This window comes from Episyrphus balteatus, chromosome 3, assembly GCF_945859705.1.
Source record: "Episyrphus balteatus chromosome 3, idEpiBalt1.1, whole genome shotgun sequence".
In the NCBI taxonomy this organism is placed as follows: Eukaryota; Metazoa; Arthropoda; class Insecta; order Diptera; family Syrphidae; genus Episyrphus; species Episyrphus balteatus.
Window position 1 is genome coordinate 100,147,081 of NC_079136.1, and position 16,648 is coordinate 100,163,728.

Sequence of the window (16,648 nt, forward strand, 5' to 3'; positions counted from 1 at the left end):
CTACACATGCCTACAATCCTACATATAGGTTCAAATATAGGTAATGAACGTCCGTATTATATTTTTATTTTATAAATTAACTAATAACGTTGTTTTTCGTTTCAATTTGTATTTGTCGTTTACTAACAATTATAGTTCTATTGATTGATCTGTAGAGTAAAAGAGATTTTATAATATATAAATTTTATTCTGAACGAAGTTGCAGAATGGTTTTTTTTATTTTTTTTACATTTTCTATTTTTTGTTTAGAAACTGTATTAAATTTATGTTAATGTAATTAGGTAAATTTAGGATATTGAAAAGCAACCAAAAATGAAAAATATTCGGCAAAGAAAGCAAGGAAACCTAAATGCAAGAATCATGGTTCATTACGAAATTAAATCAATTAGGAAATTGCGTTTTATGCCATGGCTTAACTAGAGACAAAGTGCCATGATTATATGGGGTTCTGTTTTTTTTTTTTTTTGTTTAAACAAAGTCAGAAGTCAAACCCATAATTTCAGCGCCTACCTACTTACACAAGCAAACATTTAAAAATAAGGGTATAAGAAATCTATTGTGTTATACCTATTATACAACCATGGTTTAAGAAATCATTCTCTTTTTAATGCATTTGCTTTCTTAAAAAAAAATATTTATAGCAAATACAAAAAAAAAAAATTAGGTAACATTGTGTAAAAAATATTTTGCAATAAAATTCAAAAAAAAAAAATTTAAAAAAAAATTTTATTGCAACCGAATTTTGACTATTTGTACTTGAATTAGATTCAATATTAGAGTTGAAATAGATAAAATTTATGATTTATCATCAGTTAGCACAGTTGATAAATAGCTAAACAAATTTAAGTCACTCATTACGAAACCAAATTCTCTCTTCTTCTTTTCTTATTCGGCGCTGCAATGCTTTTCTGATTTCGATGTCGATGAGACCAAAACTCTCCTACGTTTCTATTTCACACTAGAAATCCAGATCCGACTATGGGATTCATTGGGTTGACCGCAGAAATCGACCTTCTGGGTTTGAAGTCAACTTAATGCTGGTGGTTTTGCATTTCCTTTTACCAGGTGTTTTTAGATCTGACTTTCTTCTTATTTTTCGGTCCTATTGGAAAGTTGTATGATATTGCCTTCGTACTTCTAATTTCATATAGCTCCTGTTGTCAAACGAAGAATCCTCATCTTAGCTGCCCTTATCTTACTCTCATTTTTAATGCTTTCTGTACATTGTCCAATGTCCACCACTGGTCAATCGATTATGTGGGTGCAAATCAAATTCAACCGCGAAAAATCAAACGTTTGAACTTTTCAAATAAAATTCACGTTAAAAATATAGGAATACTCTGTAGTTTTCCATAAGTCTGAAATTCTCAATATTGGCGATCCCGCGGATAAAACTCAAGAAATAAGCTGTTTAAGAGGCTATGTTTTCATCTTTATTCGTGAAAATTATTGACAGAAATATCCTCACAAAAATTTATTAAGCATAAAAACATACGTTATCTAATGAGATTAAAACCAATCTTTGTTACCCGCATAAACTCCGAATTTTCAGATATGCAGGATATATGTATATGAACGAGAACGTACTTACTTGGATAGACGAATATCTTGAATAGATATGATCAAGAGAAGGCAAATAAAAAAATGTTTAAGCCCCCTATAACTCCTTTTGTCTAGAAGTACAAAATATTTTCTCCTTCTCAAAAATATGTTTTTCTTTGAGTGGCATCTTTCATTTTTTCTCGCTTTTAGTTTTAGTTCTTTATTTACAAAAAAAAAAAAAAAAAAAAAAAACAAAGAAGTGAGATTTTTTTTTCTTTCTCTTGGCATTCAGATTGTGCTTATTTATTGCCAGGATTAAACTTCTTCTTTTGATGCAATTTATAAAAGCAAAAAAATATATATATTTCTCAGAATAAAAAAAAGCACAAAATAGGAAGGCGAAACAAATAATGCCAGCTATTTCATTGCATTAAGTTTATTTTTTAAAACACAAAAAAAAAAAAAAAATAAATAAAAACATTACAGAGCTCTTTTGTTGCGGGCTTCTGGTCGCGTTCCTTTAAAAAATAATTTGGGTTAACACCCGGTAAGAATTTGATAAGGATTTGGTGGAGTGTGAAATTTCAAGCACCAAGTTCTATAAACAATAGACAGCTGTTGTATGGCAAAACTATACAAGCAAGGTGATCATTGAAGGGAATGTTGTTTGCTGCAATGCGAATTTTAGTTTCCAAAGGTTGTGCTGTGGATATTTTGAAATTTATATATTTGAACAATTTAGAGAATTGCATACTCATCGGTATAATTGAAAGTTAAAATGAATAAAATGCACAGCTTGGGCGCATCATGTACACGGGTACTTTTCGCTTGAAATTTGTAACCTCCCAATTTTATTTTGAAAAAGATGCCCCATTAATTTTTAGAAATGTTAAAACTTGGAAGATTAGACGCAAACTAAACAAAGTCAACCTAATACCACAACCAAAAAATATTTTATCAAAATTGTGTGTTTTCGAGAAAAAATAAGATTTTCCTTTAAAATCTTACTTAATACGGAATTCAAGGAAAAAAATTTTAATATCAAGCTAATCAAATGCGTAATAAAACATTTTGAAAGGCCATAATAAGCATTATTGATGTTGATTAACGTTTTTGAATCAACTTCGCAGAATAATGTTTTTTAAGCTTAAAAATTTTCCATTATCATTTTAAATCAGAATAGCAAATCTAAGTTTTCTCTGAACTCCTTTTCCTATTAAGTTGGTTGTTTATATAGCATCTTCTAGATCACAAAACAACAAAATGATATTCTTACTAAAGTTCAAGGCATGCCATTCTGAACTAAATCTTTTTTACTATCAGCTAGCCCTTCATTGTCACAATTTTGCAAAATGTAATAAAGTAAGACAAAAATAATGGGAATGTATTAGTTGCATATATTTGTTCTTATTTAACAAATTTTTAATCCGTTAGACATAGACATAACATTTAAAATGTATTAGCGCAAAGTTCTAAAAAAAATTTGTTAAATGCTAAAGTCATTTTAGTAATTTACCAAATCAAAATCAGATTGATTTTAAACTTAGTAAATAACTTAAATGGGTTTAGCATTTTACTAAATCGTTAAAAAACTTGGGCGATTACTTTTTAATTTAAAAATTGAGCTGAAGAATGAAGTACATACTTTTAAATTTTAATTTCAAAGCTTCTTTCTAAAATTATAAATGAAGCTACATTTTTTGAGGGTATCTTTTTCAATATTTTTTATCAATCCAAGAAATACCCTTAAGTATCTTTATCGCTTATAAAAAAAAATAAAAACAAACAAATATGCAAACGTCAAATTAATATATTACATATGAAATGCTCACAAAAGAAAAGCCGAACTCGTTTCTCATCAAAATAGTGCTACTTAGAATAAAGTAAATCGGGTTACGAGATTTCGTTATCAGTTAAATTTGTTGTGACAATAAAATGTTTAATAAATTTTCTTTATGAAATATAGCTCTTAATTATGCATTTAAATGTAACTCTAGATAATGGAAAACAAAAGGTCAAGCTGTTGTCAAGTGTTGTACGTCATTTAAACAGCACATTTGCAAGAAAAGTCTGCGTTGCATTTGATTGAAGTGACCGCTGCAGCAGATATAAATAATAATACATATTAAAAAAAAAACTGAATTATCTCGTCTTTCATTAACTCAGTTTTTTTTTCCAATTATTAAGTGTGACAAAATGATAGACAAATATTTTAATTCAGTTATTTATTTTAAGAAACCAAACAAGAGATAAGGCCCCAAGAAGGTTTCATACTTAACCTTCCGAAGGCAAGTGGGGTTACCCATCACCCCACCACTTGAAAAAGGGTATATTCTTTTGCTTCTGGTTCTGTAATTCTCTATCGATCGGTCAAGAATTTATTAATATTGAAGTCAGTTAGTTACTTTCATTAAAATGTTGTTGTAAGTTTTTATTTTTTATTTTATAAAAAAATTAATAAGTATTTACAATGATAATGTTATCCACGTAGAAAAAAGCCTTGCCTTCGGAAGGTTAAGACCCAAAATTAAAATGAAAGAATCTTAAATTCAAAGGTTTTTAACTTCATTTTAAGGCAAATTACCGTTTTTTTTAAACTTAGAACAGCTTTAAATAAAAACACTACCGTCAGTTTGAGGAATTAAACTATTTTGGTCCTTTTTTTTTTTATTAAATCCTGCTTACGTAAGTTCGTTACTGGAAACAATAATCATTCGAAAGATAAAAAAAATTTACCTTCTGGATTGGTTTAAAAAAAATTATTAACAACTCATAATTTCTAAGGATATGGTAACGCTGTTGCTATTTTGTTCAAATCACTAGGATTTTGACTCGAAATTACAAATTGTCAAGAATTTTCTTATTTTATAGAAGCAAAACAAAATAAAAATATTAAATTTTCTTTATTTCTTGTTCTTCTAGATTTTTTAATATTATCAAAAATACCATACTGAATAAATCTATAAATGTCTTTAACTTAAACAAAACAAACAACCGGCAGTGAAAAAAAAAACAATGAATATAGGATTTGGCAGAAACGTCATCGTTTTTACTCAGTATTCCACCAAAAAAAAAAAATATTCCATTATAGCATTGGAAAAACCCTCTCGAGAGGAAGTGCGCAGTTGTTTCATAAAATAAAAGCTTAGAGTTTTTTTTTTTTGCAAGACGACATAAACACCCTCTGCAACCCACCACCACTGTCTGTGTAGTGCGCAGAGCGTAGATTGAAGTTTGGTCCCAATCCAGAGATAAGTAGGATGAATCAGTGCTGTCACTTTTGTCTAATCAATGTTATGAATGAATCAATTTTAATGGTTTAATTGTGTGTTTTTTTTTGACTTACATTATTCATATGTGAAAATATTTGTATTGAGGTATGATTAAAGAGGCAATAAATGAAGGTTTTGGAACCAAAGTTAACTTTATATTCATATATCTAATATGGAAGAGCTTATCATTCTCCAAGGATTTTTATACAAGTTTTTTTTCTGTGTATTGTAGCAGAGAAAAAATATTTGTACACTGTCGTAGTGATTACGCAATGTAATGTTAAAATTTCCTTACGCTTTCAAAATCTAGATTTAGAAACGGATCATAGCCATTGCATACATTCTAGCTTCTAGCAATGCATAACTGTGGAAAAAGTACTATATTTTAAAATTCATGGGTAGGTACATACAGTCTAGCTCTCTCACACACTCGTTTTTGTGTTATACATCGTCACGATTATCTTGTAAATGACTTATATTTTTTCGAAACGTGTAAATTTTCTTGAAATTCGTTTTTAATGTGTGAATTAAAAATATCTTCCGAACGAAATATTAGTTTTTTGAAAAATGTGTAAACATTAGCACAAAAAAAGTATTAAGTAAAAAAAATGGCATATTTTTTTTTGAAAATTAAAATTTTTAAAGAATATGTTTTAGTATTTTGTTCTTTTTCGTCGGCTACAGGTCTGATTTGAATATATATTTTTTACCTAGTTCTCGATCGACGTTTCGATTGTGGTTACAATTACAATCTTCTTCAGGATCTAAGAAAAATATTTCTAAAAATTTGCTATTATAAATAAAATTTATACTTATCTTAAAGCTTTTATATTAATGGATTTCTTTTTATTCTTGTTTGATTTCTTGGTTATGTTCAAATATTTCTAAACTCAAAAAAGGAAAATGTCTTGAAAAAGACGTTTTCAATCATCGAAATTTCAAAATATAAAAACTTTTTTTATCATTTGATAAGAAAAAAATTTCTTATCAAATTTAACTTGAAGAAATTGAGTTAATTATAAAGTTCAAGTTAGAAATTCCTTTTAACAAACTGACTATAAATACTGCTAAGCCCTTCACAATCTGATCTCCTGTTAACAGTATTCTCTGTGTCTAAAATATATAGCATTTCTAATAGGTACCATTCTTTTATTTTTCTATCTGTAAAATATCTACATTGTTATAATCTGGTCTATGTCCCTCGTCTATACAATGTAAAGCTAGGGCAGTTTTTTGTGAATGTCCGTTATTAATATCCGATCTATGACCGGCTATACGGTTCTTTAGCTTCTGCATGGAAGTACCTACCTAAACTAATGGACAATAGTTTGCTCCATCACCTAAACATTTGATTTTATATACTATATCTGATTTATAGTTTTTAGAAAATTCACCTTTTAAATTCGAAAAAAGTGAACTTCTCAAAACATTTACTGATTTAAAAGCTAAACGAACACTATCTTTGTTTCTAATAGGAGCATCTTGAATTCGATTCGAAAGATGAGGAATATACAAACAACTTCTGTACGAAAACTGTGTTGTATTTGTTACTAAATTTGGTCACGAAATAAGGAAGAATTGAATATGTTTTAGTATTTTTAAAATTTCTTTCTCTTGTGTTACAACATATTTTATTAAACTAAAGTGAAATTGTTCTTCTATGCATTTTTCATAAAAAGATTACATTCTTAGCAACTTTAACATTACATCCAAAAGGTGCAATCCAGGCGTGCATTTTATTTAGAGATATATTCAATTTTCTGGACTGGATGAGACCAAGGTACATAGTTCCTTCTCTTTAAAGATAAAAGACTGATTGCTTTCATATATCAAATAGCAAAAAAAATAATGAAAAAATAAAATTTGTAGAAATTTTTTTCAAATTAAAAAATAAGTAGGTACTTAATTACTTTTAGTGAATCGTGGTTTAAAAAATTTTAGCAGTAATTTTTGAGAAATTAAAACTTTTAGTACAGTCAAAACAATTAAATCCAAAAGCCATCTATAAAAAGTACCCAATATCGCATTTGAAAAATATTCGCTTTCATAGTTGTGATATGAATCTAATTTTTTTTTAATTTCTCAATAATAAATACCTACTCTTTATGTACGTACCTATAATGTAGTCGGTAAAATTTTAACAAACTATTAACATGACTTTCTTTTTAGTAGCAAATGTTTGCAAAAGCCTCTCTTCAATTTTTCAAATCCATTATTTCAAGTCTAATTGCTTAGAAGAAATGTTCTTAAAATTTTGAACATTTTGTCTCAAAAGTTTAAAATGCATTGGAGTAGCTAAAGTTATTTGCGTCAATTAGGGAACAATTTAAAAATAAGTTCATAATTTATTCCGTAAAAAAGACGTGTTAAATTTTGTCAATAAATTTTTTTTTTTTTCAAAATTCTGAGTTTGAGGACAAGTTTTTTAAAAACACTTCATACAATTTACTTGATTTTAATTTTACAAAAAGAAATTAAATTCTTAATTTTTTCAAAATGAATATTTAATATTAAAAATTGCATCTGCCGACGATGGAAGATGGTCCCTCTCTGCCATACATTTTTTACCTACTTACAAAAAGGAGGAGGTACTCAATTCGCTTGTATTTTTTATGTTTGTTACCTCATAACTTTGGACTGAGTGAACCAATTTTGATAATTCTTTTCGCATTCGAAAGCTGCTGCCTGCAGTGTGGTCCCATATAAAAGATATAGAAACTATGAGAAAATCCATGGAAGTCGGTTTTTTTTTTTTTTTTTTTTTTTTTTGATAAAAATGATTATTTTTCTTAAAAAAATAACAGAATCTTTTGATATCATTTATGAAATTAAACAAAAAAAAACTTCTCAAAAACCCTTCATTTAAATTTAAAAAGGCAATACTACAACAGCGACAATTTTAAGCCATTGTTTAAGCCAAAGTTTGAAAAACAGATTATCAAAATAGGAGCTGTTCGGACGGGGTCTCTAATCTTACCATTTTTTGCTTTAGTTACTATTAGTTACTGATTATGAAAGTAAATTGAGGCTAAGTTTATAGATTTGTTTTTTTATTTTAAGCTTGAGTTAATAACGCAAAAAAAAAAAACAATTTTTAAGTGGTTTCCTCCTTTCTACCTAACATACATACAAATTAACATACAAAATGTAATCACTCATTTGTAAAAGACTTTATTTAGAGAAGAGTTTTTGAATATTATTAAATTTAATATTAACCAAGAAAAAGTACTAGACAAAAATTTTAAGCAAAAATAAAGCTTTTGTAAATCAAAGCAACAGCACTGCACTTAAGACTGGTCCATATCATCTATAAAGAAACATACCAGAGTACATTCCGAAAGAGAGCAAAATTCCGTCAGCTTGATACTGATAGAATACGATAAAGCTTATAAGATGCCACAGCTTCAGTTATCTTCTAACTTTATATTAACTCGGACGCAAATATTTCCAGCGCAGTCGAAAAACCGTGCACATATTGTGTGTCTCAAAAAAACACATAGATACTCTTAAACTCCTCCAAAACTCCTCCTAGGAAGACAAGAAAAAAAAAAAACAAAGTGTTCTCAATCGATTTAGAACTCTCGCTTATCATTTGAAACAATGTGAATTCACTTAAAATATTCAACATTAATTCAAAAACATATTGAACATCAATTCAATTTAGTTCATCAATTTTTGTATCGACAAAAAGGAAAATTACTATTTTCTAATTTATTCCTGTCAATTTTGTGTAGTCCTTTCGTTTTGTTTGCTCTCGTTCAATCTCTCGCGGTTAGAAAAGCTTTCCATATATTTTTTTTCGTTTCGTTATTCGTGGTGGTTACATCCTTTTCTGAGAACAAAAAAGCTTTTATCAATTTTTATAGCGCGGGGTGGAAAAGTTAACAATATAAAACAACAAAAACAACAAAAATCTCCCTCTTGTTAAACAAGAGCCAAAGATGTGTTTTGATATAAACGAAAATTGATGCTGCCGAGTGGAAATATTTATGTTTTTTTCCTTCCCAATCTCATCACGTCTCTTCCGTTTCCAATTTTTCAAAAGTGTTATTAAATCCGAACTAAAAAAAAATACCAAACCAAAAAAAAAACGTGATCTACTTACTTTCTTCTAATATAGTGTACGATCTAGTATTTTTTATCGTATGTGTTCTTTTTCGGTTATTTTTTATTTCAATGTCAAGTGGCACTCTATTAAAAAGAGGTTCTAGTGTTTGTTTTCTATAAAAAAGGATACATATTCCTTCAAAAAAAAAAATCGAAACTTGTGAAAAACGTGTTGTTGTAACAAAATGGAAGCATTCCAAAACTTCATATGGTGGATGGTGATACTGAATGGAATACTCACTGCAAGGACAACAATGAAAATAAGATCCACATATCTTTTGTCAGGTACTGTTCGGAATTCTTTGTTCTATTCTTTTTTTTTTTTTTTGATTACATGTGTGTTTTACTGAAGGTTATTCGACAATTAAATAAAATATTTATATGTCAATTGTCCATGGGAAATAATTGAATTAAAATAAATTTGAAAAACGACGAATGGCACCTGTATTTATTAGACTATTCGATATTTGGAAATTTCAAGAATGGAAGTATACAAATCAATGTAAACACATTTTCTTTGTTTGTGTTGAATTGGATTGGAAGGAAATAAATTCCATGGAAAATTAAAAATTTATTTGTAGTGTGAGACACGGAGCAAGACAAGAGCAAGTGCAATAAAATATGTAAGATTATTCCAAAGATTTAATGATTTAACTTGAGCTACGGCAACTCCAAGCTTTTGTATACTTACAAATATATTCGTATTCTTCAATTGAAGGAGATATTTTTTTGGAAAAATTTTAAGGATCTTAAATGGAACCATCTTTTTAATTAAAATTAATTTTTAATTGAATACAAAAATTAGTGATGCTTAAGTTAAGCATCTCAACTTATGTTGTTTATGAACTCTGTTAAATATTTGTTTGAAATTTGCTGTGATTGTTTTGAAAATACGCTCTTTGTTACACGTGTATAGAAAACAACGATTTTTTTTTGCCTCTGGGTTATCTATGCAGGTATATTCGTTTGCAACGAAGTTATAACGGTAAACCTACACTCTACCGTCACGTAGGGACAAATCTGCGGCTGAACGCATTCAGTGTAATCTCTTGGGATCTGCAATTTTGTTCAGGCGTTGATGGGCACGATGACAACTATGTGTCGCGTTGACACACACTTTTCAGTTTTGACATTGATGGTGTATTGACAGAATGAACTGAACATGGTGTTTTTGGTGGCGCGTTTGAGTTCTAATTTACTTACACTTGGTAGTTAGCAGTTTTTGGTGATTCCCTAGAGGGGAAATTGAAATTTTTTTTTTATGACCAAAACTAACGGTACCTGCCATATAACGGAAATAGAAAAGTTAATTTTTTTCGAAAACGGCTCTAACGATTTTGATTAAAATTTTTGTGTGTAGTACTACACATAAGAGCCAACTTTTTAAATAAAAAAAATATTTTTTGTACCGTTATTAACAGTACCTGTCATAGAACGGTTTTTTTCGTTTCTGAATATCTTGTACAACATTAACCCGATTTAAATGAAAATTTTTATACAAAAGTATGTAAGTAAAGATAATATTAAAATTTTAGAAAATTTTCAAAAAACGCATTATTGGTTTTTTTAAAAATATTTCAAAATTTTTTTTTGAAAAATCAATTTTTTGAAAACGAATCAATGAAAAATTTTGAAATTTTGTTTTTATGTGTAAATTAATTATTTCTTCAAAATGGCATACCAACTTTTTTTTTGAAAAATGTTAAAAAAATTTTATATATAAAAAATTATTTTTTTAAAAAACGGCTCCTACAATTTTAGAAAATTTTTTTCTAAAAATACCTTTTTATACAAGAAATAAAATGGCATATTTTTTATTTTTTTTAAGATAATTTAAAACGGAGTTTAATTAATTATAAAAACAGATTTAATTTTTTACTTGCTCTATAGGGCAAGTATTGGTTTCGTGTAGAAAAAAAAAATCGAGGTTTTAATCAAAACCAACATTACGATTATGGAGAAGATCAAAAAAGTGGTTTTCGTCATGCCGTCCGTCGGTCTGTGCGTCTGTGCGTCTGTGCGTCTGTACGTCCATCTGTACATCGAGCTAGGGCCTAAACGGATGGATGGATTTGCTTGAAACTTGGTACAGATGATTTTTACATAATTCCCTAGACCCCTTTTTTTTATTTTTTTAATATCTCCATTTTAACGCATATCTCCCATATAACGTTTTCGAGGTATTGCAAATTTTTCGAAAAAAAAAAAAAAATTAAAAAAGTTTTTGAAAAATTTTTTTTTTTAAGTTTTTGAAAAAAAAAATTTAATTTTAATTTTTTTAACTTGCAACTTTATTTTTTGATTTTTTTTTCTCGACTAAATAAAATCTTAAATTTCCAATAGCTATTTAAGTTAACGATACTTTGAACTGCAAGAGCAAGTACGTGCGACCCCAGTCGTGCATTTTATTTATACTACTTATGAAATTTCTTCAAAATATCAAATTTTAAATTTCTTGAATGAAAAGCTTTAACATTATAGTTACTTTAAGCATAAGAGCAAGTACGTGTGACCCCAGTCGTGCAATTTATTTTCCACGAAATCCATTTTAAGAGACAATACAGTAGTATTTGCCCTAAGACCATCACCAAAATAAATTTTCTTTAATTTTCCCATTATTTTTGTTCAAACCTTGCATACCTATCTACAATAAATAACAATTTATTGTTATTGTAAATTTTTCTTCAATAAACATGGGAATCAATCACAAAAAAATGTTTATTTTTGCTTATAAACTCCAAATTGTTGTATTGAACAAGCAGTAGTCTTAAACAAAAAGTTTTAGAACTAGCTTAAATAAGAATACATTATTATATACTAAGGTCCTAATAATATTAAATGTTCATATACTAACAACTTATTAAAAAAATCTTTGCAACATAAAAATTCATGGTATGTTAATTAGTTTGCCTTGCTTGAAGTATTTCACTTCCTGAATTTTTATTAATTTACATTTTTATAATTAGAAACAGAAGATCTAATTATCTAATTTAAAACTAAAAATGTTTGCTGTGGAAAAGAATACAATAATAATATTTTAATAATTTACAAATAAAAAATGTGTATGGCGTATGAGTACTTTTTTCACGAAAAAATTTAAATCAAATTGATTCAGATGAAAATTCTCAGGCAACAGGTAGAAAGTATTTCGTACAAAAATCATACAAAAATAATTAAATTAACTAATAAAATTCAAATAAATCCAAACTTGGCTTGCCAAATGAATGAAAACCTTGTCTTTTCAAATTAAAAGCTTTAGAATATCAACATTAAATAATACAAACAAAAGAATACTCTTTGCTTTTAAACCTAAATTAAATAAAAAAAATTACCTGCAACGCATCCTATATGTATAAAAATCAGTTCTGTTGATCCTATGACTAGAAATCAAAATAACCCAACAACATACCTAGTGCCCCATTTTAAATTTTTTAACTAAAAAAAGTAAACAGAAAAGAAATTCATTAGAAACATTTTAGCTGAACGAATTTAGATTTAGAACTGGCCAGGTCTACCATAAAGTTCAATTATCCCTTACATTTAAAAATTTTGTTGAATTCTACACTCCTGCTCAAATTTATCGCACATCCTATTTATTTTTCAGAAAAATTTTATTAGAACTTTATGTCATAGTATCATCGTTATTTTCTCAAATGAGACCGGAGTGATCTTAAAGTCAAGGTATGGATTAAAATGTTTGTGGAGAAGATTTGGGGAGATCTGTATCTTTCCACCTCCAAGCAGTATTAGTCAAATGAAAACTGCTGTGAAAGAAAAGTTACGGGTTGGGGTCGAAATTCTGTATGTGCCAAAATTCTGTATTTTCAAATTTTGTAAATTTAAAATTCTGTATTTTAAAATTCTGTTAATTTAAAATTCTGGATTTCAAAATTCTGTATTCCAAAATTCTGTAAATGATAAAAGAAAAAAAAAAAGTGAGCACTTTTTTTCATTATCAAACAAACAATTTTTCTTTTATCATTTACAGAATTTTGGAAAACAGATCTTTGGTATTTTCTTTGCAGAAAATACTTTGAAGTAAAGTATCTCCCCAATTAATTTGCATATGGCAATGACATACCTTGAATACCAAAATACGAGTAATATTTAGCCAAGAATCTTCATTATGTACATATTTCATCAAATTGTTTTTTGTTATTTTGTATTTGTTTTTGTGTAAGGCCAGGGTTTATTTCTCTTTTTTTGTAAGGTCTTTTATTTTAATTTGCTGACACAAAAATGAAATATTTAAGTAGAACATAAACTCATATTCCCTAATTTTTCCTCTGCGTAGACTGCCATATAAGGTTTTATGTAGAACATAAATCCTTAATAGCAAACGGCTCTTATACACTCTTATACTTAATTTGTTAATTGAATATAAATTGTTCAACAGGCAAGATAAAAATGTATAAGTTTGGAATATACACAATTCCAAAAAGCAGAATAATGGATTTGCAGAATTTTGAAAACAGAATTTTGGATTTACAGAATTTTGAAATACAGAATAATAGAAAAGCAGAATAATGGAATACAGAATTATAAATTATACTCATACAGAATTTTTTGTTCAAATACAGAATTTTGGTCATTATTTCAATACAGTTTTCAGACCTTGAATTGTTAAATTTGGTTAATTTTTTTTTTGGTTGGTAATATTGTTCAACTTGCTACACAATAAGCAAACACAAAAAAATACAATAAAGAATTTTAAAGCCATTTTAAAAAAGATACAGGGGTATAACTAAAGAGTGTATCGAATCTAAAAGATTTGGGCTTAGTAACCAAAATAAAAAATAACAGAGCAACAGTTCGTTTATCTTTAATATGTATTAATTATTTGAAAAGTTCAAGCCTTAGATTTTCAAAATGTGAATTTGATTTGTAAAGTGATTGCTTTTGTTTGCGAAACCATTTAAACTTATTTAAAAAAAATATAGCAGCCTATAATGTCTCGATATTTGACTTCTGGACAGGTTTCTGATAGAAATATTCCTTATACACTGTCTAAAAATTGTTATTTGCAAAGGGGATTGTTTTTATACAATACTATGGTTACAAAAATATTCATCTATTTGTAAAAGTGAATATATTTCGAAGAAAAATAACTGAAGTGAACATGATTTGTAAAAAAGCTTGATACTTGGTAGAAATTAATAATTCAAAAGAAAACGTAATCTGCTGACGTCAATCTGGGTTATTTGGATGTCACATATTTTCGTGTGAAACTTTATAATTAACAATAGCCACGTCGCAAAGTTGCGTACATTTTAATTTGACACTAAAAAGCTTGCCCTACTATAATCCAAAATAGTTTCGTAGAGGGTAATGTAACATTTTTACTTGTATCCTACTTTAATTATTCATTAATACACTCCTGCTCAAATTTAACGCACGTCATATTTATTTTACAAAAAAGTCCTACTATTACTTTATCTCACAGTATCGTGGTTATTTTCTCAAATAAGACAGGAGTTAGCTTAAATTGAATGTATGGAATAAAATGTTTGTGGGGAAGATTTGGAGCGGTATGCTGAAGTCTATCTGTCAACCCGCGAACCTTTTAGAGATGAGTCATAAATTTTATTGGAGTAAACTCTGCTTTACAACACCTACGGAGTTAGTGAGGTCTCCTAGACCTACTTTAAGTACCCAAAGATACTTGACTGATATCCTCGAACAGCATCCGGTTCCAATCACCCCTAGATTTGGTCCACAGTTCAGTCTGATGCACGATAATGCATGCTAGAGTGGTTTGAGAATATCTTCAAGGTTAAAATATGCCAGCTTTGAAATGACCACACAGATATTCGGATTTCAATTCAATAGAACATGTCTAGGAGATGTTGAAAAAAATGCATTTGCGGCCGAAATCCACCTCTAAGCATTCTTGATCAACAGAAAACTGCAGTAAAAAAAAAAGTTGCAACAAAACCTTCAAAATATAATTTGTGGAATGAATAGACAACTCCAAATTATCATATGCGCTAGAGGAGACAATGCCAAGTATTGAATAAAATTATTGGAAAGAACTGTCACGCGCTTCCATTTTTTAACATTTTTTTCTTAAAAAACAAAAATTATTTTAATATCAGTTTTCAGACCTTGAATTGCTAAATTTGGTTCATCTTTTTTTTGGTTGATAATACTGTTTCAGTTTAGCATTTTTCTGACTTGCTAAACAATAAGCAAACACAAAAAAATACAACAAATAATTTTAAAGCCATTTTAAATAAGATGCAGGGGTATAGCTAAAGAAGAAAAAAGTGTGCGTTAATTTTGAGCAGGAGTGTATGATAAATCGAAAACAAAAAAAATCATATTAATCCTAAAGGCTTTTGCACAAAAACAACTCTACAGTCTGAAGATTCTCACTTAAAATATCTTAGAGTTTCAAAGTCAGATATTCATATTAAACGTATTTGACATAAGTTCATCAGATATAATTAGTCCTTACGAATGACCTTCATTATATCTTATTACATTGATGAGTACCTGATGTACAAATAATTAAAAAGAAAATAAAACCTTTTGTATCACCAACCACTTTCCGTCGAAATTGAATATAAGTTGCCAAGAGATGTGTGGTCTATCAAATGACACCAGCCATTATAATATAGGTTACATCATATATTTATATATGTGCCTTTTATTCCACTGACGCATATCTGTCAAAATAACGTTCATTCACTGACATTATATTTTGCGATAAAAGAAGGTTACGCTATGCTCAAGATGTCCCAATTATAATCGAATCAACCAACTTTCATGTTTAACATCTATTCCACTTTCACCAACTTTTGGATGAATTGGTTTATCCCTTTTGTTCATGAAACGATTTACCAAAACTGTGGAGTTTTGTGTTTCAAAAACCAAAGCGTTGTAATGTTGGCAAGTCCTTCATTTATCCTCATCGATCACAGAGACTTATTTGGCCTGACAGGTGAGAAGCCGCATGTTGTGTTGTTCAAGCAAAATCGAGCTCTTTGATGTTGGGGGGCTGCTGCTATAAAGTGCAAGCGAAGGCAGTGTGCTTAATTGAAATCTTTTGTAATTAAGGAGAAACGTAGTCAGTTGTCATTGGAAATTGAAAAGTTTTACGCCTTTTGAAAGTGAAAATTATGAAATGTTAGGGAATAAAGAGAGTTTTTGATAGAAATTACTCTTGGTTGAGTTGTGAGAACAATAGAAGAAAATAATTGAATAAACCTAACTTGCAGACAAGGCCTTGCCTTGACTGTATTGACATATTTTGACACAGGTAGAAATGTGTGTTAAAGTTGTCTGTCTTGAGTGTTAGCTTAATAGGAAAATAACTTTTGTTTTAAAAACTTAATTGATATTAAATATCATTTTGCTTTTCATGTCAGCATAGAAGTTTAAGGCCCAATTTATTCACTCTCCATTATGTTTAAAGACCCAATTAAAAATTGAAAATCAGTCAAATCACATACATACAGGGTGTCCCAAAATTAATGGATCAAACGAAATATGCTGATAGGTCAACTATAGGGCTTTCAGAATTTGGTAAATTGTTCATCCCAAATCCTGACGGTTTTCGATTTAATGCAGTTTTCGTGAAATTTCGAAAAATCCCGACTTTGCAACAGTATTTTGCTTCCTCCACCCATAATTGATTTTTGTTTTTTACCATTCTTTCACTTAAACATTGCCTAATAATAAGAAATAATTAATTGATCAAAAGATTTTTTATTTCATACTCCATT

The 16,648-nt window shown here is 28.5% G+C and overlaps 1 protein-coding gene across 8 annotated transcripts in view; it reads left to right on the forward strand.

Annotated features, from left to right (window-relative positions):
• LOC129915339 (very low-density lipoprotein receptor-like) overlaps nucleotides 1-16,648 on the forward strand; it is a 174,366-nt gene that overhangs the window by 39,323 nt on the left and 118,395 nt on the right. The window contains exon 1 of one of the 8 annotated variants that reach the window (XM_055994832.1): nucleotides 8,211-9,206. The exons of the other annotated variants lie outside the window; for them this stretch is intronic. Coding sequence (XP_055850807.1) covers nucleotides 9,107-9,206 — 100 coding nt within the window. The 5' untranslated portion in view covers nucleotides 8,211-9,106. Of the gene's footprint in view, nucleotides 1-8,210; nucleotides 9,207-16,648 lie in introns of those variants that run through there. 8 annotated transcript variants of the gene reach the window in all.